Source organism: Crassostrea angulata, chromosome 10, assembly GCF_025612915.1.
Source record: "Crassostrea angulata isolate pt1a10 chromosome 10, ASM2561291v2, whole genome shotgun sequence".
Taxonomy (NCBI): Eukaryota; Metazoa; Mollusca; class Bivalvia; order Ostreida; family Ostreidae; genus Magallana; species Magallana angulata.
The window spans coordinates 20,401,846-20,424,757 of record NC_069120.1 but is presented as its reverse complement, the minus strand read 5'-3'; the positions used below and the strand labels follow the sequence as shown (position 1 = coordinate 20,424,757).

Below are 22,912 nucleotides of genomic sequence, written 5' to 3'. Positions count from 1 at the left end.
TGAAAATAAATTGTTGTGAATGTATCTAATACTCATTGTACATGCAAACAGCCATGAAACTATAAGGTGTCCGCCATCTCTTACAGTTATCCTAAAAATAAATCAAAAGGTTTGGTACTGCAGGTAAATTTTTTGATTAGATCTAGAAGCTCATTTTGCCTTGACATGAAAGGAAACAAAAAACTTTATCTTGGGTGAAGGTACATGCAGTTACGGTAGCATGGATCAACAAAAGTCCCCTGGGAAGTATTTCTGTTCCGTTTTGTTTCAGAGGCATTCATTAGTTTTTAATATTGTCATTCAACATATATTGAAACATATAATTGTGGTGTACAAAAGAATATTTTACTATAAAACTGGAATTAATATAAAATATTATAAATATCCCTATTTTAGAATCAAAACAACACAAAATTTGTTTACCTGCCGAGTTGAAAATGGAGAGTGCATTTAAAACTTTTAAAATACAATGTAATATAAAATCCAGATGGTTTTATACCAAAGATGGCAGGTGCTAACTAGTTACTCGGTCGGAATGATTTTTATTAATTGGCAAATTTGTAAACTGATATAGTAAAGGTGTCAATATTTTTAATTTTTAAAACTTAATTTTGTCAACGTTGACAGAACGCGGAAAAGTATAATTTCAAAGAATCGGCAATGAATCGAAAAAATTACCGATCCATGCATCTGCATATGGTTTTACGAATATTTCCGTGTGTTCGTCAATTTAATATTTCTCTTTAAAACGATGAATTCATTTGGTATAATAAGAAGAACTCAATTAAATGAATATAGAGGAAGAAATTTACAGTTTAAAACTATACAGTAGTAATTTTTACAAACTGAATTTTTTAGTAAGATTCTTTTCTTTTGGTATTTATTCTCAATAATGGTATTACTTGTATTTTGATTATTTTGACTTTACTGCCATATTGTCATCACTAAAAATATTCTAATGCAGTCCGAATTCAAAGCAATGCTAGAAGTACAGATGATTGGAGTTTTATCATTTGTTGGTAAATTCAACAAAAAAAGGGAAACAGGCAATTCACTGTTTACAATTACATCGTGTAATTATGTTATATAGATAATAACAAGCTTATAAGCAATGATCAACATTTATTAAAACCTCTCTCCACTCTGCTATATATTTTTAAAATATTGATTATATTTACATAAAATACTTGAGGGAAAAAATACATGTAAGTACATGGGAATAAATTTTAGGAAAATTTATTTTAGTAATAGACCATGAAAACTATTTCGTTTTATCAAAATTCCGTACCTGTCGCAAATATCTTACTCAGTGTAAACACAGACGAGGTAATTATTTACGAGCTTCACTCGACCGTCTTGTTCCCTGTACAAAACAAACATCGGTAATGGAGCGCGCACATCTGCTCTTCGTTCTCTTGCTCGTTGTTTCCGCCGAATTGCAAGTAAAATGTGTGCAAGCTAAAGAAGGTAAGCCAATGAATTAATTGACAAAATTTTGCAAATTGGTGTTTATATATCACCACAATTTCGAGAGCGTCGTGCATTTTAATTGACGACTAAGATATTTGGTACATGTACTGAAGATTATACGGTAGAACGTTGGCGTAATAATTGTAATAGTTTGTACGTTTTAAAATCAAAATCATGAAGAATCAGTAATGGACTCGTAAAAGATTCCTTTCAGGTTGGTTTCTACATGTTACCGATTTCCACTGGGATTATACCTATGGGTCTCAGGACTGGTCGTGTAACGACAATGTCAGTAACCACGGTCTGTACGGGGACTATTGGTGTGACTCTCCATGGAACCTCATCACATCTGCGGTGGAAGCTATGAGAAATGCCACTGAGGGCAGAGATGCTGACTTTATCCTATGGACAGGGTATGCTTGATTGAAATCAATTACTTGCATATGTAACATGATCTTTTACTAAATGTACGGTTTGGCTTTATTTTGTTGTACATGTAGATAGCGTGTGTAATTTTACATATCTATTACAGAATGAAAGCATTATTTAGACAGAGTTTTGCGCTCTTAAACGCGAACAATTAAATCCTGGTTTTATCTTTCATTATTAACTAATTAATAACTTCTTGTTATCAAGACGTTTATACGCCTTTACCATGCTTTTGTTTTGACAGCGATAATGTCCTCCATGTTGGTGATGACAAAGTCAATATTGACATACATGACCAGATACTCGGAAACCTAACCCAACTACTGCGCACGCACTTTCCGACGGTCCCAGTGTATGCCACGTACGGTAACCATGACTACTACCCTCATGACCAGGGTCCGCCGCCATAAAACTTTGAGAATTCTCAAAAAAATTCTCAACTCAAGTCTTGAGAATTACTCAGCTAAAAATATTCTCAAAATCACCGCCATAAAGGCACTTGAGAATATTCTTAGCTGAGTAATTCTCAAGACTTGAGTTGAGAATTTTCTCAAATTTATGTTCTCGCGAGACGGTTTTCGCGTATTTTTTTCAATGACTAAAGGGGTCTAGTGGAGCTCTTCTGTGTTAAAAAGGTTGAAAATGTCCGTATCTACTGTAAACAAATGCGTAATTTCCTCTGTCTTTTGTCGTCTGCTACCTGATTATTATCATGGAAACCGAAGAAAAAAAGCAGAGAGTGAGAGCTCAAAACTGGACAGCAGAAGAAGAAATTGCGCTTATAGAAAACGTCAAGGAAAGGTCCCTTACATTGTTTGGCCCAATAAAGGGAAGCGGGATGAAGGGGAAAATAAAGGATATTAGAGAGAAGGAATGGAGTTGTATTGCAGACAGACTAAATTCGTAAGTTTTTTAAAGGATATTTAATAAAAAGAATGATCTGGGTGACATTTTTCTTAAATAGGCCTGACCTACTTGTACTTTCGTTTTACAACACTCATGGATTCAAGTGCACAGATGCTGTATAAATTTGAATCGGAAACACAGTCAGTTGTGGCAAGTGTCATGCAACGTAACATGTGTATATATACAGAAGATGGATAACATATTTTAAACATTTTAATCTGCATTAGGCCTATATTGTTAAAACGCTGTGATTAAATACTGGTTTTCATTTACTGAAAATTAATGGTTATGAGATGCTAAAAATAGAATCGGAAAATCCCTTGTGATCGTCTTTATATTGATGAGGTTTATTTACTGTTTTAGTATGTTTGACACAAAGAGAAGGGGTTTGGACGAGATAAAAAAGAAATATTACAACATCAAATCAAGAAGTATGTTATAATTAACATCATTACAATCCTTTTGAAAGTTTATTTTATTGTTTTATAGATGTATATATAGCTCATAAACAGTATTAAAGCTGTAATAATAACTGATATAAATATTTGATATTATTCATTATATAAACATAATTTTCATGGTCATTGGACAAAATAGCAAAGTTGCATTAATAAGTGTTCTTGCATGCAGGTAAAGAAAAATTAGATGGAGTTAAAAGACCAAAAACTGGAGGTGGTCCCCCCTTACCACCTCTTACTCTTGGTGAAGAGACATTCCTTCGGCTCTCTGATGGGGAGCCAAATATCCATGGATTGGAAGGTGGAGTTGACACTGATGGTACTTACTATTAATTTAAGTGTTTCATGCATCATCATTTTGATTTAAATATATTTTTTGACAACTACAAAAGCTTCATCAATTTTTAAGAAACTTAAGAGAGAGAGAGAGAGAGAGAGAGAGAGAGAGAGAGAGAGAGAGAGAGAGAGAGAGAGAGAGAAATAGCTGGCTTCATATGATTACTGCTTCAAAATAAAATTTGCTATTAAAATAGTACAATGAATATACACTCTTTACTTTTAAGCTCCAGTTCAATGTCAGTCCTCATCGACAGCTGAGATGTCTTGCTTATCTGAACAAAGTACATCAGAAGGTAAAATAAAGTTACTTGTATTTGTCTTTGAGAATGTTGTATCCCCTTAATATACACCGGTATATACCGTATATATAATACATCCATAAGAAAATAACATTTGATTACATACTTAGTAGTAAATACAGGTTTTTTGCATATGTGATACAGATGACATCACAACACAGGTTATCATGCAGCCCTAGGGCTGGTACGGATCGGTATCACACCACTTGCGGAACTCCTCTGCCTTAATTCTTTCATTTCGGTATTTGTGCATGTTTACAAACGAAAAATAAAACATTTGCTACAGTTGACACTTTAAAGTGCAGTTTAAAACTACCAATGCTAGCAACTGTATAGAAGCAGTTAATTTGAAAACCTGGGGAAATTCTGGTTCTGTAGATTTATGTTTAGTAAAACAATAAGATCTCATATTTTTATTTAATACATGTACAGACTACTTTTAAATGATATTTAAAATCATTTGTTCAAGTTGATCTTTTTAAAAAGTTTATTTACTAAGAATGTAATGAATATTACAATAGATACCCTTTTTCTATATCACGGCCTGTATCAGCCCTCGACCAATATCATCCGTCGGGCTGATACTGGCTGTGATATGGAAAAGGGTATGTATTATTCTGTATATATGACACTTATTTTCTATCATTTTATTTCATGTTTTGCACCTAAGTTTGCAGTTTTTAAATATTTTAATGCAGTAGCAGAAAAGCTTGAAAATTTGGACAAAGAAAATGCAAAAGCAGTGGAAGAAATCAGCATTCATGGTATGGTGGTAATTTTATTGACTATGATTGGTTTTAAAGTAATCATCATTGATTGTTAAGTGGTATACACGTATATACAACCTAGCAAGAAAAGCTGTCAGCATATGCCCCAGCTTTAGACATATAGATCCCAGTCCAGCAAATTTACTGCTATACATTTGCTTCATGTACCGGTATTTCCACGTACTTTTCTAACAAGTATTATTGATAGGAATTGAAATATTGTACACAATTTGAAATACAAAGCATTAAGTGATATGAGTGTAGAGGGTATTTTTGTCAAAAGTGTAATATATAATAGATTTAATATAATATAATATATGAGTATATGTAGTTTACTATATCAGTTAATATTATACTTTGTTTTCTACCAGTGCCAGAACATTCAGGATGTAAAAAGAAGAAGCACAACAAAAAAGGTACATGTTATAAACTTAAACATATAGTTTATTAACAAATACATTAATTCAGCTATGTGCCTATAAAATAAATACATGTAGATCGATTCATTTAACACAACTAATGAATTTGTGAACAAATAAAGAAATCATGTGTTTATCATACATAGAACCATATTAATAAATGATCTTTAATAATTTTATACAATTACTTTATAAATTTGCACAAAGTTGATTGACACTGAGATAATTGAATACATATTATATACATGTCTACATGGATCAATATCATTTTTGCTCTGCTTTACTATTACACTAATATGTTAAAATAATTTAATAGAGAAAGAATCCCAAAGAAAGTGTTTAGAAGAACTGGAAAGAGAAAACATAACTCTCGATAACCAAAGACTGCAGGATGAGATTGCTAAAATAAGAGTAGAGAAAGAAGTTTTAGTTTTGAAGAAGGAGGTCCTTACTCTACAAAAGCAAAAATTAGTTTTTGAAATTCAGACATCATTCCCATGTCTAGTGGAACAGTTGTCATCACTGCCTGAATGTTAATGACAATTTACACATTATAATTTGAGAGAGAGAGAGAGAGAGAAAGGGGGGAGAGAGAGAGAGAGAGAGAGAGAGAGAGAGAGAGAGAGAGGGGAGAGAAAGGGGGAGAGAGAGAGGGATTAAAATGATGTTACTTAGCAGAAATAAATTATCATAAAATCAAACTTCAAAAGTCTATAGTTATGCATTATGGTACATAGCCTGAAAGTGGCTCAGAAAAATCCATTGGTGATGGCAGCTCTCTTCAAAACTCCATCATTCCTGGCAGGTGCTGCAGGGTCCTGCAGGAGCTGAGGCTGACAGTCCCTGATATTAAGGTCGCAAATGTTGTAACTGACTTGAGTGTCCTGTCTGTCTATGGCGATGTTGTGTAGGATACAGGTAGCAGTTATGTATTCTACTGCTTGGTCTGGGCATGTCCTCAGTCCAAAATGAAGCGATTGGAACTTTCTCTTCAATATTCCAAAAGTCTGTTCAATCAGAACCCGTGTGCGACACAAGCTGGCATTAAATCTCTCCTCAGTAGGGGTCCGTGGTGCTAGATAGGGGGTCATCAAATATCTGGTTAGGGGGTAGCCAGAGTCGCCCAGTAGTAGACCATCATGCATTCCTAGATTTTAACAATATTTTGTATTTTAAATTTGCAAAAACTTGATGAACACAATATAAATCAAATAATGGTATTTATAAGTACCTTTACAAAGTTGCATGGTTTTTATAAAATGGTTATACATAAATTTTATTATATAGGAATTTGAATGCATTATTGCTGAGGTGAAGTATTAAAACACCATGCAATTACCATTTTCAAACTGCTGACAAAGAGATGATGTTCTCCAAATTCTTGAGTCATGGCAGGATCCTGGCCATCTGGCACAAAGGGAGGTTATTCTAAAGTTAGGGTCACACACCATCTACATGTACAAAAATATTGTTTTATGTAGAGAAATGTGATTACAATGCAAACATTTTTGAGTACGGTATGTTCTAGTATAATGTTTAACAAATTCTGACATTCTGATTTTCTGTATTGTGTTGATAAACACTTGTACAACATATTTAATTCAATATTTATACATATTTTTTAACTTTCGATTTGCTCATCAGATTATCTTGAACAACTTTATAATTGTATTCATCTTAATAAATAAATGTCTACAGACTTAAGTATAAAGCATTAAATTTTACCAATATAAGTTTATGATTTTTATCAATCAAGGTCCTCAGGGACCACGTTTAAACATACATTTAAAAAAAATGTACCTGAACATTTAGACTATGAAATCCTTTTCTGTTTACAAAGTCAGCTTCATTTGCAGACGGTGTGGAAATTCTTATCTGTGTTCCATCAACACAACCTAGAACTTTAGGAAATCCTAAGAAAAAAGAAATGTTTATATTATAATGTATGTTTATGTATTATCAATGATACATGTACACATCATGTAGTGATCCAGGTTAAGATTCGAGATTTGTTTCCATAAATAAATTGCAAGATGTATTTCAATATGTTGTAAGATTCTCAATGCTACAGATGTATATCTATAAAGACGCTGACCCAACCCCAGCATTAACCCACCAACTTGCCCCCCCCCCCCCCCCAAAAAAAAAAACAACAAATAAAATACTAAGACCCCAGCGGGATAGATATAGAAAAAACCATAAACTTTGAAAAAGGTATTCCATCTTATATACTACATGTAAGTACAAAATTTTATTTAAATACTATGGTATCCATTTGTAATATCTGCATTGACCTAACACCCCCTTCACCACATTTAGACACAAATGAATTTATTTATTTCGCAAATTCACTTTAAAGTGTAAAATCTAGTTTATTTAAAAATGAAGTGAATAATTGCTATGAAAAGATGAAGAAGGATACTTTAATCATACATACTTTGAAAGAGGGTTGGGGGGGTGTTTGAGAGTGGGTTGTTTTAAGATGTTCAGTCATTTTATCACAGGGTGGTAGTGGTATGAGTACTCTGATTTTAGTGTGTTGGATATACATGTAATAATTTGTAAACCAATTGACAATGAACATCCTTGATAATCAAACTGACAAGTGCAACAGACTTTTAGTAATACACCTCTCTTGGATCCACCACCTATTATTCGGTAACTGCCCTTTGCGGAACTCTTTTGAGTGAAAAAACCCAAAAAGTCAATCATCTTTGGAGATGTGTGAATTATGTTCGATGTCTGTACAAGCTTTAATCAGAAACATTTATGTCTTGGCTTTTAAAAACACCTTTATTACGGAATGTTAAGAAGTTGAACTCTCAGAATTGTTTACTTTTACAATGTTTATTGTGCTTTTAAAGCAGAATCGGCAACTTTCATTTTACGGCGCATACAACTCTAAACAGTGCAGTGTGTACAATGATTACCTGCAATTCGGCGGAATCCTTCCCTGACTTTACTGGCCATGTCGCCCACCGGGAATTTAATAAGGTGTGTGAACACCTCAATAATTGCCCTTGCCACAGATTTTACCACTCTTCCTGCAGACGATTCTGACACATTCAAACTGTCCCCAACAAGTCGCAGGTGTGCCCCGGTGGCCACGAATCGTAGGAAAAGGAGCACCTGGATCAGCGGGGGAATCGGCCGATTCCTGGCAGTGTCTGTCTCTAGGATGTTGTTGACTCCATCCACGATAAACAGAATTGTTTCTGTAGAAAACCTGTATCTTTGATACACTTCTTCCTCATCAAGGCTTTCCAGAGGATTACTTAGGTCTCGAAAAACACGGGGCCGCCTCATTGGAACCGCGTTCTGTCTTCTGCGACGCCGACGTCTGACAATGGCAGCCATTTTGTTTGCTTGAGAAAATTCTTAAGTCTACTTTTTTGTATACTCAAATATTTGAGAATAAAACAGAATTTGAGAATTTTTATTTTGCTCAACTTTTTTATGGCGGCGGCTGAGTCTGAGAATTGGGGAGTTGAGAATATTCTCAGACTTGAGAACATTCTCAGACTTAAGAATGTTTTATGGCGGTGGACCCAGTTCCCTCCACATAACAATGAACTTTATAATCGAACCCTAGAGCAATGGAAAAGTTGGATCAACGATGTACAGCAGGAAGACAATTTTAGAAAAGGTGAAAAGCAAAAAAAATCATTTACAATGATTTCTGCATCTAATATACTACTTTGTACAACAACAACAACTACTACGTCTACTACTACTACCAACAACAACAACAACAACAACTACTACTACTGCAACAACTACTACTACTACTACTTCTACTACAACAACAACTACTACTACTACTACTTCTACTACAACAACAACTACTACTACTACCTACAACAACAATAACAACGACTACTACTACTACTACTACTACTACTACTACTACTACTACAACGTATGAACATCGATATCATGCTAGAAAATATATTGTATTTGTTTATGCATTTATACAAAAGCTGTAATTTTTGACAGGTGGTTACTACACAGTGAAGACCACCTCTGGAATACGGATCCTGGCCCTCAACACCAATTTATATTACACGTCAGACAAGGTTACAGCGGGACTAACCGATCCTGCAGATCAGTTCAGTTGGATGGAGAATGTACTAGCCAGTTCTAATGCAAGCAATGAAAAGGTCAAATACTATTCATAATATGGTTTTGAATTGAAATACAGTAATGATGTATTCGCAATTATTGGTGTCGGGATTCAAATAAATTACGTCCAAAACACCTATTGCCTGTGGTGTGATCGACTATGTTGCTTATTTGTATCCATGTATTTACTGAAAACAGGTTATAGTGACCGGACATGTCCCTCCTGGAATGGCACCGCCCCTGGGAACTAGGTGGATGTATGAGGATTTCCATCAAAAGTTGAATTCCATATTGTATAAATACAGCAATATAATCATAGGAATGCACTTTGGGCATGAGCATAATGACAACTTCCGTGTGTTTTACGACGAGCAAGGTAAATATGTCTTATAGGAGAGAGTTAAATATCTTTTTTGTATTGGTCATAAATCTGTCGAAAATGTCAACAAATAAGTACACCATTCACAATATAAATCCCATGCCACACATCGATGTTTTTGCTGCTCATGTAGTCTCTATGGTTGAATCTATCCATATAATTTACTAGTTCTTTATAGTCTCTGTTAATTTCTTATATTACAATAACAGAGCTGTTCCTTACAATACAGTGGATGTCTTATATGTTCTAGATAAGCCCGTGCTTGGTTTATTCATGGCGCCATCCGTCACCCCCTGGAGGTTCAAGATCCCGTCCTTGGGTGTTACAGGAAAAGCCCACAACCCTGGGTTCCGCATGATCAGATATGACCAATCCACAGGCAGGCATTTAGATCTCATACAATACTTCATGGATCTCCCCGAGAGCAACCGTATGCAAGCTCCAGTCTGGAAAACCGGATACACTGCTACCTCAGACATGTCCATTCCAGATATAACTCCAGCCTCAATGGATCTCTTCGTCAAACGCATGGCCGATCCCAACGGCGCAGATTTTAAAAAGTTCTACAGTTGGCGCTTTTCCAGCGCGGAACACCCCTCTGTCGGTGTTTGCGATCAGTCATGCCATGCTATAATTCATTGCAACTTTATCCACTCGTCCAAGAAAAAGTATGACCAGTGCGTTAATCTTCTGACAAGCAATGCCACGTCCATATTTCTCATGTGGTTTTATATGTTCCTAGTAGTAGTTGCTTGTTTCATGAATATTTTATAATCCGGTATGCATACGAACTTAAGAGATAGTGTGTGTTAGACTTTTTTTTAAAATACAAAATAAATTTACATGTAAAACCCTTGCGTGATTGAACAGTAGAGAAACGATATAAAATCGTTTAAGAAGGAAACATTTTATTTTATTATTTTACTCAAATATTTACACCTTTTTTTAATAGTAAAATTTGAAGAGTCTCAAGAGATCAGCATATAACCACATACTATGTATATTTCCAAATATTATCTTACAGTTCCGTTCCGTTGTTGTTTGGACAGGTATAAAGAAAACCGAAACACTAACAAACTGTTTATGAAATAATAGTATGTCGTATATAACAGAAATATCAGACAATTCTGACAACTTACGCTAAACAGCAGGCGCCAACAAATTATCGCATGATACATCATGTGATTACAAATTTGAATTTAGAACACTTCATCACCAATGGTTCGTATTACAAAGAACGTGAAATTCAAACTTTGTACTTTCGTTTTTAAACGTAAAGAAGCTGTCATGTTGACCGAATACTCTGACACGTGTCTGTAGAAGTTTTAGCATTTGATGTTAATCAGCATATAATTAAAAATATCAGCATATAGTTATAAAGTATCAGTATAAATAATGAAGTATCGCCATGAAATGTTGAATATACATGAATCGGCATGCGAGTGTCACGTACCACATAGTGTTTAAGTTTCAGTTTATAATGTTGAAGTATCAGCATATAATGAAAAAGTATCAGCATACATGCATGGTGATAATGATGAAGTATCATCGTACATTGTTTTATGAATATAATCCACATAAGGCACTTTCCAATTTCAACACGATTCTATAACTGAACTGATATTTGAACGCAAGACATCTTCGTCAGATGTCAGAATGTAGTATATATTAATAAACCAATCAAGAACACTGGAAAATTTTGAAATAAGCAGTTCCGCGTTTACAGTAAACAAAAATCGTAAAATGTTAAGTACTCGGTTTGTAACAGTTTTCATTTTCACTTTTGATTTTCCAAGTCACATTAATTTTGCAGATTAGTTTTTAAGATAAAGATTCAATCTGTAGACGATAACAGTCCCGGTACCGGCCTTATTATCGGACACAGTATTGCCTTTAATTGTAATTTACGGTAATTGTGAATCACTCAGTTCACCAATATGTCAAACAATTAAAATGAATTTGGTTTTAAATAAAACCAATCTAGTCATTAATTTATTAAATTATTATAATTACATAATTATGTTTTCAAAAAGCCAAATATGATAATAATTCAAGACGTATGACCAAATCCAAATATTTTACTGCATTTTTCCTCATCGTCTGTCCCAATAAATCATCTTTATTAATATGTTTTAACCAGGCGAAAAAAGTTAATTCAATCAACTTATCGAAGCTGAACATATTTAAATAAAAGACCAGCTACATGTAACTGTCCACGTTGTCTTTACTCGGCTAAAGCTATCATGAAATTGTATCTATTTGTGGTTTTGGCTTCTTTCCTGCTCTTTGGGTTCTCCCAGGCCGGTAAGTACCTGAAAGTTATTACATGTAATAAAATTGATCCTATGAAAACAGGTCTTTATTCAATTATTATAGTTCCTGCTTTTTTTTCTTTTAGAATTTTTATGTCCAAGGAGCTATTGTGTGAGTTTTCTGTTTCTTCTTAGTATCTGTATGATGTGTCCAAGAGAAAAAAAAATTCGGCATGAACATGTCTAATTATAACAGAGACATCCTATCATACATTCGGTTTTGATTCTATACATCTACCGTAAATAGTAATTGATATTCAATCTTCAAAAATTATATTACTTCAAATGGTTCGAGGTGTTTGCAGGCTCTTATTATTAGAAAACCGTCATACTTTTTTCAATTTATACAATTCATAAGTACATGTAAGTGGGGTTATAGGGTAACAAAGCTTTACACTGATTGTGTTTACACTTCAAGACCAATGGTTGTTCACTTCGGCATATTGATTACGGGCATTATATATTATGATATTTGCACAAGCAGTTCAAAACTATTAAAATCATATCTTTGTTACGCTCCGAAATGTCTGATAGTCGGTGTTCAAAATGAAGTTGTGCAGCGACCTCGACTTTGTCGGAGCGGATCAAAGATCTGATGAAAGCAATACAAAAAAAACCCAGTCTACATGAACGTGTTTACAAATAGAATTTGCGATTTTACTTGCTTATCTGTTACATCATAATCTAATTTAATTTACTTTATAATTCTGCTGTATTATATATTGAAATGCAACCGACACCCTTAGACTATTTATCAACCTCTTATTTTAGATACAGGGTTTCAATTGTTTCAAAAATGTGTGAGCCCTTCTGTACCTGGCTGAAATCAAGCAATGACAAAGATAAATAAATATTTCTATAAATTTATTAAGAATTAAAACAAAGTCAAAACGCGCTCTTTATCCTGGTCCCTTCAATGGTGCTGCTATTCAAAGGTCGTTGACTCGAAGAAGGTACGCAAATGGGGAGGGTGGAGACCTCTAATATTCTCTAGGTATTATAAATAGGGGAAGGTGTAGACCTTAGATATTCTCAAGGTGCTAAACATAGGGGAAGGTGCAGACCTCAGATACTCTATAGGTACAAGATACTATAGAAGGTACTAATCAAATTCAAAGGGGCTGGGCACCTTCTATATAAACAACAATCAACAAGGTGAGGTCAAATCAATAACTAATTATCTCCGGGGAAGGTGCTGGTAAATCCCTGGGGAAGGTGCAGTAAACTAAGGGGAAGGTGATGATGGTGCAGAAGGTGATGTTGATCTAATAAATACTTTTCATGAATGAAACCCTGTCTTAATTATGTTGAACTTACCTAAAAGGTGTTAAATATGCACCTTCTGACTGGGGATGTCGGGCTGAAAAAGCAACTGCTGCTGACTCATCTTGGTGATGCGACCGAAGTGCCGATTTCGGATCGGGCTCGGCCTTATATAAAATAATGTCACGTGACTTCCTCTTATTAATATTCATGAACGGAAATAGTCTGCAATTGAACGCATGGGATGTGAAAAGAAAGACGAAACGCCATCTTTACATCGACAGAGAATACTTGAGTAGCATTAGAAGAAAAGGATGAACAAGTAACAACTTCATGTGAATATTCAAGGTGATGATCTACAGCAAGCGCTATCTCGATCAGCTCGTGCAACAGCAGACATGCAGGCAGCGATATCGTCGGCGTCGACTTGCTGATACTTGATGAGAATACAGGGAGTAAATGATATTTAATGAACTTTGATGTAATGATTAGATTATTAACTGGACTATCGCCATTATCCCGAATGTATGGTGATGTGTCAGTCTCGTTAACTTCGTTATTTCATGGTATTTCACCGCATGGTGATGTACAGTCTCGCACAAAAGTAGAACACCATAACAATGTGTAAATTGTCAACAAATACATATATTTTAAGTTAATATTATCAACAAATAAAATTAAAACATGTAACAACTAGATAAATAAATGATTTGATTAATAACATTGTTCTTATTTTATCACTCTTGATTAGAACAACACAATGGGGTTGTAACACTACCCCCTCACTAATTGGCATTTGTCCTCAAATGAATGTCTATGGTTTTCTTTTCGCAGAGAAGTTGAAGGTGTCGAAGATCAAAGTACTTCGCTTCAAGGGTCAATAGTTGCAGAGTGGATAAGTCAGCTGGCAAACAGTCAATGTTGAAAGTTCCATGATTTCTAAGGTAATCCGGTCCAATACATAAGAAAAGTAATTTGGATTTCTGTCTAGGAAATACGTATATAGATTGTCCACACTGTAAGGCTTGATGCCTTTTGGTCCAATCATCTTCGCTAGGAGACCATCTGGCTTCGCTAGTAACGTAGACACAGATGTCTCGAACTTTCTTCCACCATTCAGTACAGTTCTTTTCTTTTGAGCGTCTTTTAAATGTTGTAGTTTGTTATCTTTTAGGTTAAGTGGTGTCGGTTTATAGACTGGTGCTGTAGATGGTATAGGAGTTGGAGTATAGGAATCTGAATCGTGGGATATGGCGCCAAGTTGAGCTTCGGACAGAGAGGCTGAATTGGAATTGACCTTTACAACGGGAGGAAAAAGATCTTTAGGAAAACCCATGGTAGCGACTTCTTTGAACGCCTCCTGCAACTCATCCTCGGGAAACTCCTCAGCAAATAGAGATAAACCATCTGAGGATGGTTGTGGTGAGTTTCTAGTTGGAAGGGTTGGAGGAATGCTGTCTGATGAGGTTGCTGGCTTATGCTGCGGAGGTTTAGATGTTATGATGGTTTCGTTTTTCTGTTGATTCTCCTTAGTAGATTCTATTAGTGGGGACGTGACGTTTTTCTGTGGATTTGTTTTCTGCTGCTTAACTGAATTTTCTTGGTTTGGTTTTCTCTTGTGGTCTGAATGGGATCTTTTTCGATTGTTTTAATTGAGTTTCTTTCCTTCCTTGTGGCGTTCGTTCCTGTTGGATTGTAGAGATCTTCATCTGACTGCCTAAATTCTTCATAAATTTGCGATGTTCTTCGCTTCTTCTGCTGTTAGAGTTCTTGTTGTCCGCTTCTTGAACTTTATCCCCCCCCCCCCCCTACACATTTTCCTTGGTGATTATCTTGACGATTGTAGATTTTTCCACAGACGGAGCACTGATATCCAAACCCTGAGTGCTTTTCAAATAGGTGGCGCTCACATAAAGACCTCCTCTCGAAGCTGATACCTGGGCACTGATTGCACTCATATATTGTGACCTACAAAGTAAGGAAACAATAATTTATAAGATATCGTATGCACCATTATTAGTGAATTCTCTAGTTGCAGATCTAGAGCTGCAGATCTGCTCTAGGTGTTGCTGATATTGTGGGGTAATGGTGTTTATTGGTTACTATGGTGATGTGTTGAAATTCTACTTGGTGTTGTTAGTGCATGTATATGGTTTGAGGCGGTCATGATGTACTATCTTTGGTTTTGAGTTTTTATTCTTTTGAATTTTAAAAATCACATCATTCAGCTTTTGAATGATTGAGTAGGGAACCTCCCATTTGGACTGAAGTATTGGGCAGAGGCCCTTAGACCTTTTGGGGTTGAATAGCCACACTAAGTCACCATATTCAAGTTGTAGTATGTTTAACTGTTTGTCGTAGCGCCTTTTCATATTATCAGAAGACAGCTGAAGGTTCTCTCTTGCAAACTGATGAATTTTCTCTATTCTACATGTATTTTGTAGCTGAAAGGCATATTCTTCACTACAGTCAGGAAGATCTATATTTGTTGTAGGACTACCAAACACTAATTCTATGGGTAATGTAACCTGTCGACCAAACATCATTTCATTGGGGGTGACTTTAGTCGTCTCGTGAACGGATGACCTATATGCTAACATTAATAAATATATACGTTCGTCCCAGTCCTTTTGATTTTCAGAGACAAATGCAGATAACATATGATTTATGGTTCGATTTCCTCTTTCGACCATACCATCGGATTGGGGATGAAGGGGGGTTGTTCTAGTTTTCTGGATTCCTAGTAAGTTGCATATTTGTTTGAAGACTGTAGACTCAAAGTTTGACCCTTGGTCAATATGAAGTTGTAAAGGTGTACCAAATATGGATACTATTCTGTCAACAAAAGCTTTGGCTATTGTTATAGCTTCTTGATCTTTAACAGGAATGGCATCTAGCCACTTTGTGAAATAATCTCCAATTACTAAGAGATATTTATTTCCTCTACTAGTTCTGGGGAATATCCATGCCTATGCGTTCTAAAGGTGCTCCAAAATTATACTGTTGAAGATGGGCTCTCCACTTCTTTGGTGGTGGTTTCTTACTTCCACAAAAATGACAGTTTCTATACCAGCCCTCTACGTCTTTCCTCATTTGATGCCAGAAATATCTCTGTTGAATTTTAAGTAAGGTTTTCTTAATTCCTAAATGTCCCCCCGTAATCCCGTCATGTAGTTGCTTGAGAATTGTCTCTTTCGCTGATGCCGGTATCACCGCTAGGCCAAGATATGGAACCTCTTGTATTTTCAAACTTGTAGTACAAAATGTTATCTCTCAATTCTAAAGACTCCCATCTTTGCCAATAGTATTTTAAACAGTTGTTTGAAGCTGCAATATCTTCCCAGTTAGGTTTATGACCCTTCTCTTTAGCCTCTATGATAAATTTTAATATTGGGTCATTTCTTTGTTGTTCCTTCAGTGGAAGAATATCGCTACTGACTATTTCTGGTGTTGCACCTCTTTGTTTTGACCTGGTAGTAGCACATATTATTTTGCTCGACATTCGCTGCTCTTCTGCTGGTCTGTCTATAGACTCTTTATTCTCTATTCTGTTACAATGGGAACATTCCTGTCCAACACAAGGCCTGCGGCTAAGCGCATAAGCATTATTGTGACTTCTGCCAGCACGGTGCTGAACTTCGAAATCATATGAAGCAAGTACCTCGAACCATCTGGCCATTTGCCCTTCAGGACTCTTAAAGCTGAGTAACCATCTTAATGCACCATGATCGGTTCTTACAATGATGTGACGTCCGTATAAATAGTGATGAAAATATTTCAGTGAATTTACTATGACCAAAAGCTCACGCCTAGTTACACAGTAACTTCTTTCAGGTCTGGTAAAGGTTTTACTATAGTAAGAAATGACTTTTTCTGTTCCATCTTGAACCTGGGATAATACTGCTCCCGAACTAATTAATATAGCATCAGTATCTAAAATAAAAGTGCCATCTTCAGTTGGATAAGACAAAATTGGGGCTGTGATTAATGCATTCTTTAATATTTCAAACGACTCTTGACACTCGTCATTCCATTGGAACCTAACTGATTTTTCTGTTAATTTATGAAAGGGTCGAGCTTTGTCTGCGTAGTGAAGTATAAACTTCCTGTAGTATGATGTTAACCCAAGAAAGCTTCTAACTTCTTTTGTAGATTTTGGTGTTGGCCAATCTTTGACAGCTTTTATCTTGTTTAGATCTGTAGAAATGCCATTTTCACTAATTTTGTGACCTAGAAAAGGACTTCTGTTTGGCAGAGTTGACATTTATTTGGGCACAATTTTAAGTTGGCATCTTTTAATCTTTCAAACACCAATTTTAGGTTCTCGATTTGCTCATCAAATGTTTTCGAATGAACAATGATGTTGTCTAAGTAGACTAGGAATATATCATATGATACACCATGTAGAAATCTTTCCATGAGCCTCTCGAATGTGGCTGGGGCATTACATATCCCAAAAGCCATTACCGTAAATTGCCGAAGTCCCCCACCCGGAAAGGAAAATGCTGTTTTCTGTTTGTCGTTCTCCGCCAGACCAACTTGCCAGTAGCCTGACTTCAAATCTAATGTACTAAAATATTTTGACCCGGAAATTGCATCTAGGGTGTCATCAATCCTAGGTAAGGGATGAGAATCTTTTATGGTGATATCATTTAGCTGACGAAAGTCCACGCAAAATCTAAGAGAACCATCTTTCTTCTTCACCAGTATTATGTTGGATGACCAAGGGCTGACTGAGGCTTCTATGATGCCTTCTTCTTTCATTCTGGTAATCTCTTCCTCTGCCTCTTTCATTTTTGCTATGGGGATTCTTCTTGTTCTCTGCTTAATTGGTCGGGTATTTCCTGTGTCTATCTCATGTTTGACAAGTGTTGTACGCCCTAAATCTGAGGAATTCTTTGAAAATTATTGCTGATATGAACATAAAAGTTTCGTCATCTGTTCTTGTTCATGGGAAGAAAGATGGGTGCTCGACCTCTCAATTAATTCTTTCAGATGCTCTGGTATGGGGTTGTCTTTGAGTTGCCTCTTTTTAGAAATTTTGTTATCTTGACTTAAACTCTGAACATGATGATATGTCACAAAATCATCAGAACTGACCTCGTTACAAATTGCAGCAATGGAACCTTTGTAAACTTTGGAAGGTGTATCTAGTAAGTTGATCATACGGAGGGGAACTATTTCCTTGCTGATATCTACCTGGCGCCCTCTTTGTCAGCAAGTTTCAGTGTTTCTAAGCGGATGGCTTGCAGCTCTGCATCGCTTATAGTTCTAAGATGAGACGCCCTTAATTTAAGCCTCATGTCGAAATCTGGAAGAGCATCTATAAAATGATCAATACCTAAACTATCTGTTATATCAGCAGGAGCACTTGGATAGGCTTGCCTAGTCAGTTTTCTTATAGCTTGTGCCAACTCTGGGATCGTTTCGTCTCTTCCTCTGATGCGAGTCTGGACTTTAGCTCTAAATATTTCAGCCCTTTCTACTGAACCATATCTGGTGTTGAGTGATCTCACAATGGTGTTTTAGTCACGACGCTCTGTTTCATGTTTCCCCTAACGCGACCGACCCAATGAAATCCCGCCGACTGAATTGTTTTTATCACCATATTAAATAGAGAATTATTTTTATAGAAACCTAATTTAACCCGATCATCAACATGGGCGAAATACCTTGATAACTTCGCCGGAATTTCCTCCGAAAGAGAAGTTGAAGTCACCCTGTATTCTGAGTTAACGTTCGTGCAAATTAAACCCAAAGACATTAAAATGATAAACATTTCATTCAAAAGACGTTTCACAACCCCAGTTAACCACTGTTATGATTAAAAATTTGCAATTGTCTATGGGTTACAAAATATAAAGGTGAAGCAACATGCCTACTGTGATTTAAAAATAACAACCGCTGTTTATTACTTTTAGTGTTCATATTACAATTAATTGGTGACTTATAATTAGTTAATAACTTTGCCAACTTAATGCTAAAATAATCACAAAACCACCTGTTTACAGTTATCTTAAAAATTAAAGTGAGGTTGTAATTGGGTAATAGGGTTGGACTAATATCTCCAAAATACACAAAAGTACAGAAGCTGGTTTTATTTGTCATTTAGCTAGCACAATTACAAAACATTTTATCTGTAAAATGTATGAATACATCAAATTAACAAAATTTATCAGATTGGATAAGTTTTTAAAACATTAAGAAGTTGTTTTATTTTTTATAAACTTGCTTTTAAAGATTCTAATCCAATTTTAATTAAGGTTGAATCTGTGTATATTTCCTGTAGATTATGCTGAATCAAATAATGACTGTCTCCCTGATTTCTCAAACTTCTTCCTTATAACTTTTCTGTAAGGGAGAAATAAGTCTCCCAAAAATTAGGTTTGTACTTGTGATATGAAAGACTCTTTATGATGTTAAAAATTTAAACAGTTCTCTAAATTTCATCAAATTTCAAATAGAGTTGGTTATGGTAATGACTATTATTAAAGTGAAATTGGGTAAATATACAAAAATCTTTATTATCTACATTTATTTTTTTCCCAGGTATTATTTTTCACATTTGTATTAATATTTCTTTGTCTGTACACCTATTTCCTTATCAAAGAAGTATATACTTTGCTAGTGTATAAACTTTTGTGTAAACTCGATATTGTAGAATCATTAAATATGACTTCACAAACATTTACATGTATTTCATTACCTTAAATTTATCAGACATTATTGAATGTTCAAATATTATTGTTTTAATATACTTTTAGACTTTTTATAAACCAAATTTTGAAAAACTAATTGATACTTTAAAGTATGAACATTACATAAAATATGATATTTAAATATAGGTTAACATGTACATCAACTTACAAATGATAACGAATCTACTCGTGCACAACTATTCATTGAATGAAACACGTATAAATTTTAGATAGACAATATCAAATTCTGAATTCGTTACTAATTTTGTTTACATTCCATTAGTACAAGTATAACAATTTGATTTACAAATGGTCATATTTTTTTTTAGTTTTGTAATTAATTAAAGAATTGATTGATTTTTTTCATTTTTAATTTATAATGTATTTTTCAATTGGCGAAAAAAATAATTATTTACCTACCTACCTACCCAACTTCAAAATTAAGGGTAGGGTTAGGGGAAACATAGATATTTTTAATGATGGCCTTATTTACTGACTTTATAATTCATATCAATTACTCAGAATAAACTGCAGAATTTGAGGAAAATTTCAATTTTTAAATAATTCTAATCGGGATCACTTTGTTCGATCGGGATCGGTTCTAATTTGATAAATAGCAAGTATCCTAAAATTTCGCATTTTCGTTTCAATTTCTTTGTAAAATATCCTTGTTCAGTAAGTATTTACATAACTATATGCTATATATTCATTAGTTTTTATCCATTTATTAAAAAGATATTTAAAAAATACAATTTTGATTTTCAGAAATATTTTTTTAATTTAAAACTTAAATACTTGACCAAACAATCTTTGGCATGTATTTATACACATTATACACATACACATTACACATTAAGGGACACCAAATTTTAAGCTTTAAAATACCCTGTTTGTCCTCAAACCAGTTTTTCAAAAAATACTTCAATTAAAAAAACAGAATGCGACAGTCCAAATTAAATAAAGGTTTTACTTTTAGCGCTTTTAGCCATGTCGGCTCTTTAGACAGTTATACAAAATTACTTGCTAAACAAAACTTTCATTCTACATTTTGCTCCTAAGGGCTTATTCATTGTATTCGTAATATATTGTGTTGATTTATACCGTGTTCTGTATTAAATGATATGATCTTCTATTTAGCAAAATAGATTACAAAAAATAAAAAGTATATGAAAAAGCATAATGCTTTGTTCTATTGGTTATTTTCAATTACCTTTGAATCATTAAACATATGTTAAATCCGTGTTGCAGATATTGCGACAATTAAAAAAAATTGACAATTTTATTTAAATCTTTTAAGCAGTTCTATAATTTTTAGACTGAACTTTATTCCAAATGATTTTTGCCTGATTTAATTTTGAGATCTGAAATTATCCCACAGAGAAATAAAACTCTTAGTTCGAAAAATTCTAAGGGATGAACATGGCTCTTTTTTTATGTGAAACAGCGGAATCATTTAAATTCGGGGGATGTAATTTCATGGATATCTAGGTTTTCAGCTTCAGTAAGAAAATTAACTCTGAAAATTTGTTTTAGTTGAGGATGTAAATTCATGAGAGAGGGCTACTCATGAATACAACGAAAATTGAGCCACCACGAATTCTAATGATTCCACGGTATCATATCTCGTATTGCAATAATTCTTTTCCAAATTCTTACTTCTGAGGAATTAACTTCTTCTATTGCATTCTCGTTTTCTGACAAAAATTAAGTTTCTGAAGACCGTGATGTCTATTTTGTTTCGTATCTTTCGCAGTTTCTATCATGTTTAATCAACCTGATTGGCTATTATAGCTATATATGCCATTTTAATACTATTTTTGGTATGTTGGAACCCCGATCTCAACTTTGTGTGATGATCTACACAAGCTAGAAACTTCCTGTATTTTATACAATTTAGTTCAAAAGCATTTAAAACTTTTGAATATAATTTCGAATTAATTTTGATTTACTGACCGATCCGGTCAGTAAATGCCCCAGCTGTAAATATTCATTATATATTAACTGATCACGTGATGTTTCAAGCCTATCCAGTTTATAAACGTCGACGAGAAAGCGTGTTCGGCATGCTAACGGATTTGTAGACAACAGAAAGAAAAGCCACAATTAAGCGCATTGAAGTTGTTAAAGTTTTCGTTTGAATGGAATGACCCAAACTTTGTAAACTATTGAGCGTCAAACACTGTGCCGGATAATTATGCCAGTGCCAAGGTGGCATTTTTGCACCCGCTTAAGATGCAGTATCGGAAAAATCCATATATACCAAATGGTAGACGATTGTCTAGAGAGTATATTAACCACTTTTGGTTTTAGTGTTTTTCACCTGACAGGTGAGATATTTATCTTTAAAAATTAATATTCCATAGGAAAATTATAATTCCCTTATGAGAATTGATTCCCCTACAGGAAATATTGACAATCCTATAGGATTTTCTTAAAGTCCTATAGGAATTATATTTCCTATAGGAGAATGGAATTTCCTGTAGGAATTTGATTCAGACATGTACTTTTCCTATAGGATATTAAGTTTTCCTATCGGATTTTATCAAATCCTATCTGAATTGAAATTCCTCTAGGAATATTGTTTTTCATATTGGAAAAAATATTTTCCTATAGGAATTTATTTTTGAAAGGTAAATATCTCACCTGACAGTGAAATACAATGATAACAAAGGTGGATGTTGACTCTTTATGCAATGGTTTATCATATGGCATATTTGAATTTTTCGATATATGCAGCTTAGACGGGTGCAAAAATGTCACCTTGGCACTGGCATAATTATTCGGCACAGTGTTGTCAATTGTAACAAAAGAAACGCCCATTTCTTTTCAAACGAGGACAACAGTATTTGTCACAATGATTTCGGAACAGCCCCTCTTCTAAAAACACAAACAGTAATTTTACTCACGAACATTGTGGAATGTTATTAGTCAATTCCGTTTCTATACGGTTTTCATTTATTTACATTACATTTTCGTAACCTGTACAATTGGACTCCGGGGAATAAACTAGTTAAAAAACTTAGTAAAACGTGCAACACGGACTAGGTTGTT

The 22,912-nt window shown here is 34.5% G+C and overlaps 3 protein-coding genes and 1 long non-coding RNA gene across 4 annotated transcripts; 3 read left to right on the top strand and 1 right to left on the bottom strand.

The window, feature by feature from the left end:
• Positions 1 to 1,296: 1,296 nt before the first annotated feature.
• On the top strand, positions 1,297 to 10,492 carry LOC128167875 (acid sphingomyelinase-like phosphodiesterase 3b). Its single transcript, XM_052833820.1, has 7 exons — positions 1,297 to 1,467; positions 1,685 to 1,883; positions 2,144 to 2,294; positions 8,640 to 8,733; positions 9,084 to 9,247; positions 9,408 to 9,585; positions 9,839 to 10,492. The coding sequence occupies exons 1-7, from the start codon at positions 1,386 to 1,388 to the stop codon at positions 10,360 to 10,362; spliced, it is 1,392 nt and encodes a 463-aa protein (XP_052689780.1). The 5' UTR covers positions 1,297 to 1,385; the 3' UTR covers positions 10,363 to 10,492.
• LOC128167877 (uncharacterized) lies at positions 2,303 to 5,687 on the top strand. The gene is made up of 7 exons (XM_052833822.1): positions 2,303 to 2,802; positions 3,169 to 3,236; positions 3,436 to 3,582; positions 3,827 to 3,895; positions 4,600 to 4,665; positions 5,040 to 5,084; positions 5,404 to 5,687. Exons 1-7 carry the CDS (start codon positions 2,612 to 2,614, stop codon positions 5,622 to 5,624), a joined length of 807 nt encoding a protein of 268 aa, XP_052689782.1. The 5' UTR covers positions 2,303 to 2,611; the 3' UTR covers positions 5,625 to 5,687.
• On the bottom strand, positions 5,729 to 8,633 carry LOC128167876 (putative nuclease HARBI1). The gene is made up of 4 exons (XM_052833821.1): positions 8,018 to 8,633; positions 6,888 to 7,000; positions 6,427 to 6,538; positions 5,729 to 6,234 (listed from the first exon to the last, which is right to left on the bottom strand). The coding sequence occupies exons 1-4, from the start codon at positions 8,442 to 8,444 to the stop codon at positions 5,837 to 5,839; spliced, it is 1,050 nt and encodes a 349-aa protein (XP_052689781.1). The 5' UTR covers positions 8,445 to 8,633; the 3' UTR covers positions 5,729 to 5,836.
• Positions 10,493 to 12,638: 2,146 nt separating the features above from the next.
• Positions 12,639 to 16,123, top strand: LOC128167973 (uncharacterized). The gene is made up of 3 exons (XR_008241276.1): positions 12,639 to 13,618; positions 13,998 to 14,107; positions 14,338 to 16,123. It is a non-coding gene; the product is annotated as an uncharacterized LOC128167973 (long non-coding RNA).
• Positions 16,124 to 22,912: the final 6,789 nt, after the last annotated feature.

Excerpts from the sequence above, each read along its gene's own strand:
- LOC128167876 (XM_052833821.1), bottom strand. The coding sequence starts at position 8,444 with ATGGCTGCCATTGTCAGACGTCGGCGTCGCAGAAGACAGAACGCGGTT. Across the intron at positions 7,001-8,017 it reads AGGATTCCGCCGAATTGCAG|GATTTCCTAAAGTTCTAGGT; the intron begins GTAATCATTGTA and ends CTTTTTTCTTAG. Across the intron at positions 6,235-6,426 it reads TTGTCAGCAGTTTGAAAATG|GAATGCATGATGGTCTACTA; the intron begins GTAATTGCATGG and ends GTTAAAATCTAG.
- LOC128167877 (XM_052833822.1), top strand. The coding sequence starts at position 2,612 with ATGGAAACCGAAGAAAAAAAGCAGAGAGTGAGAGCTCAAAACTGGACA. Across the intron at positions 2,803-3,168 it reads ATTGCAGACAGACTAAATTC|TATGTTTGACACAAAGAGAA; the intron begins GTAAGTTTTTTA and ends TTACTGTTTTAG. Across the intron at positions 5,085-5,403 it reads GAAGAAGCACAACAAAAAAG|AGAAAGAATCCCAAAGAAAG; the intron begins GTACATGTTATA and ends ATAATTTAATAG.
- LOC128167875 (XM_052833820.1), top strand. The coding sequence starts at position 1,386 with ATGGAGCGCGCACATCTGCTCTTCGTTCTCTTGCTCGTTGTTTCCGCC. Across the intron at positions 1,884-2,143 it reads GACTTTATCCTATGGACAGG|CGATAATGTCCTCCATGTTG; the intron begins GTATGCTTGATT and ends TTGTTTTGACAG. Across the intron at positions 8,734-9,083 it reads GGAAGACAATTTTAGAAAAG|GTGGTTACTACACAGTGAAG; the intron begins GTGAAAAGCAAA and ends AATTTTTGACAG.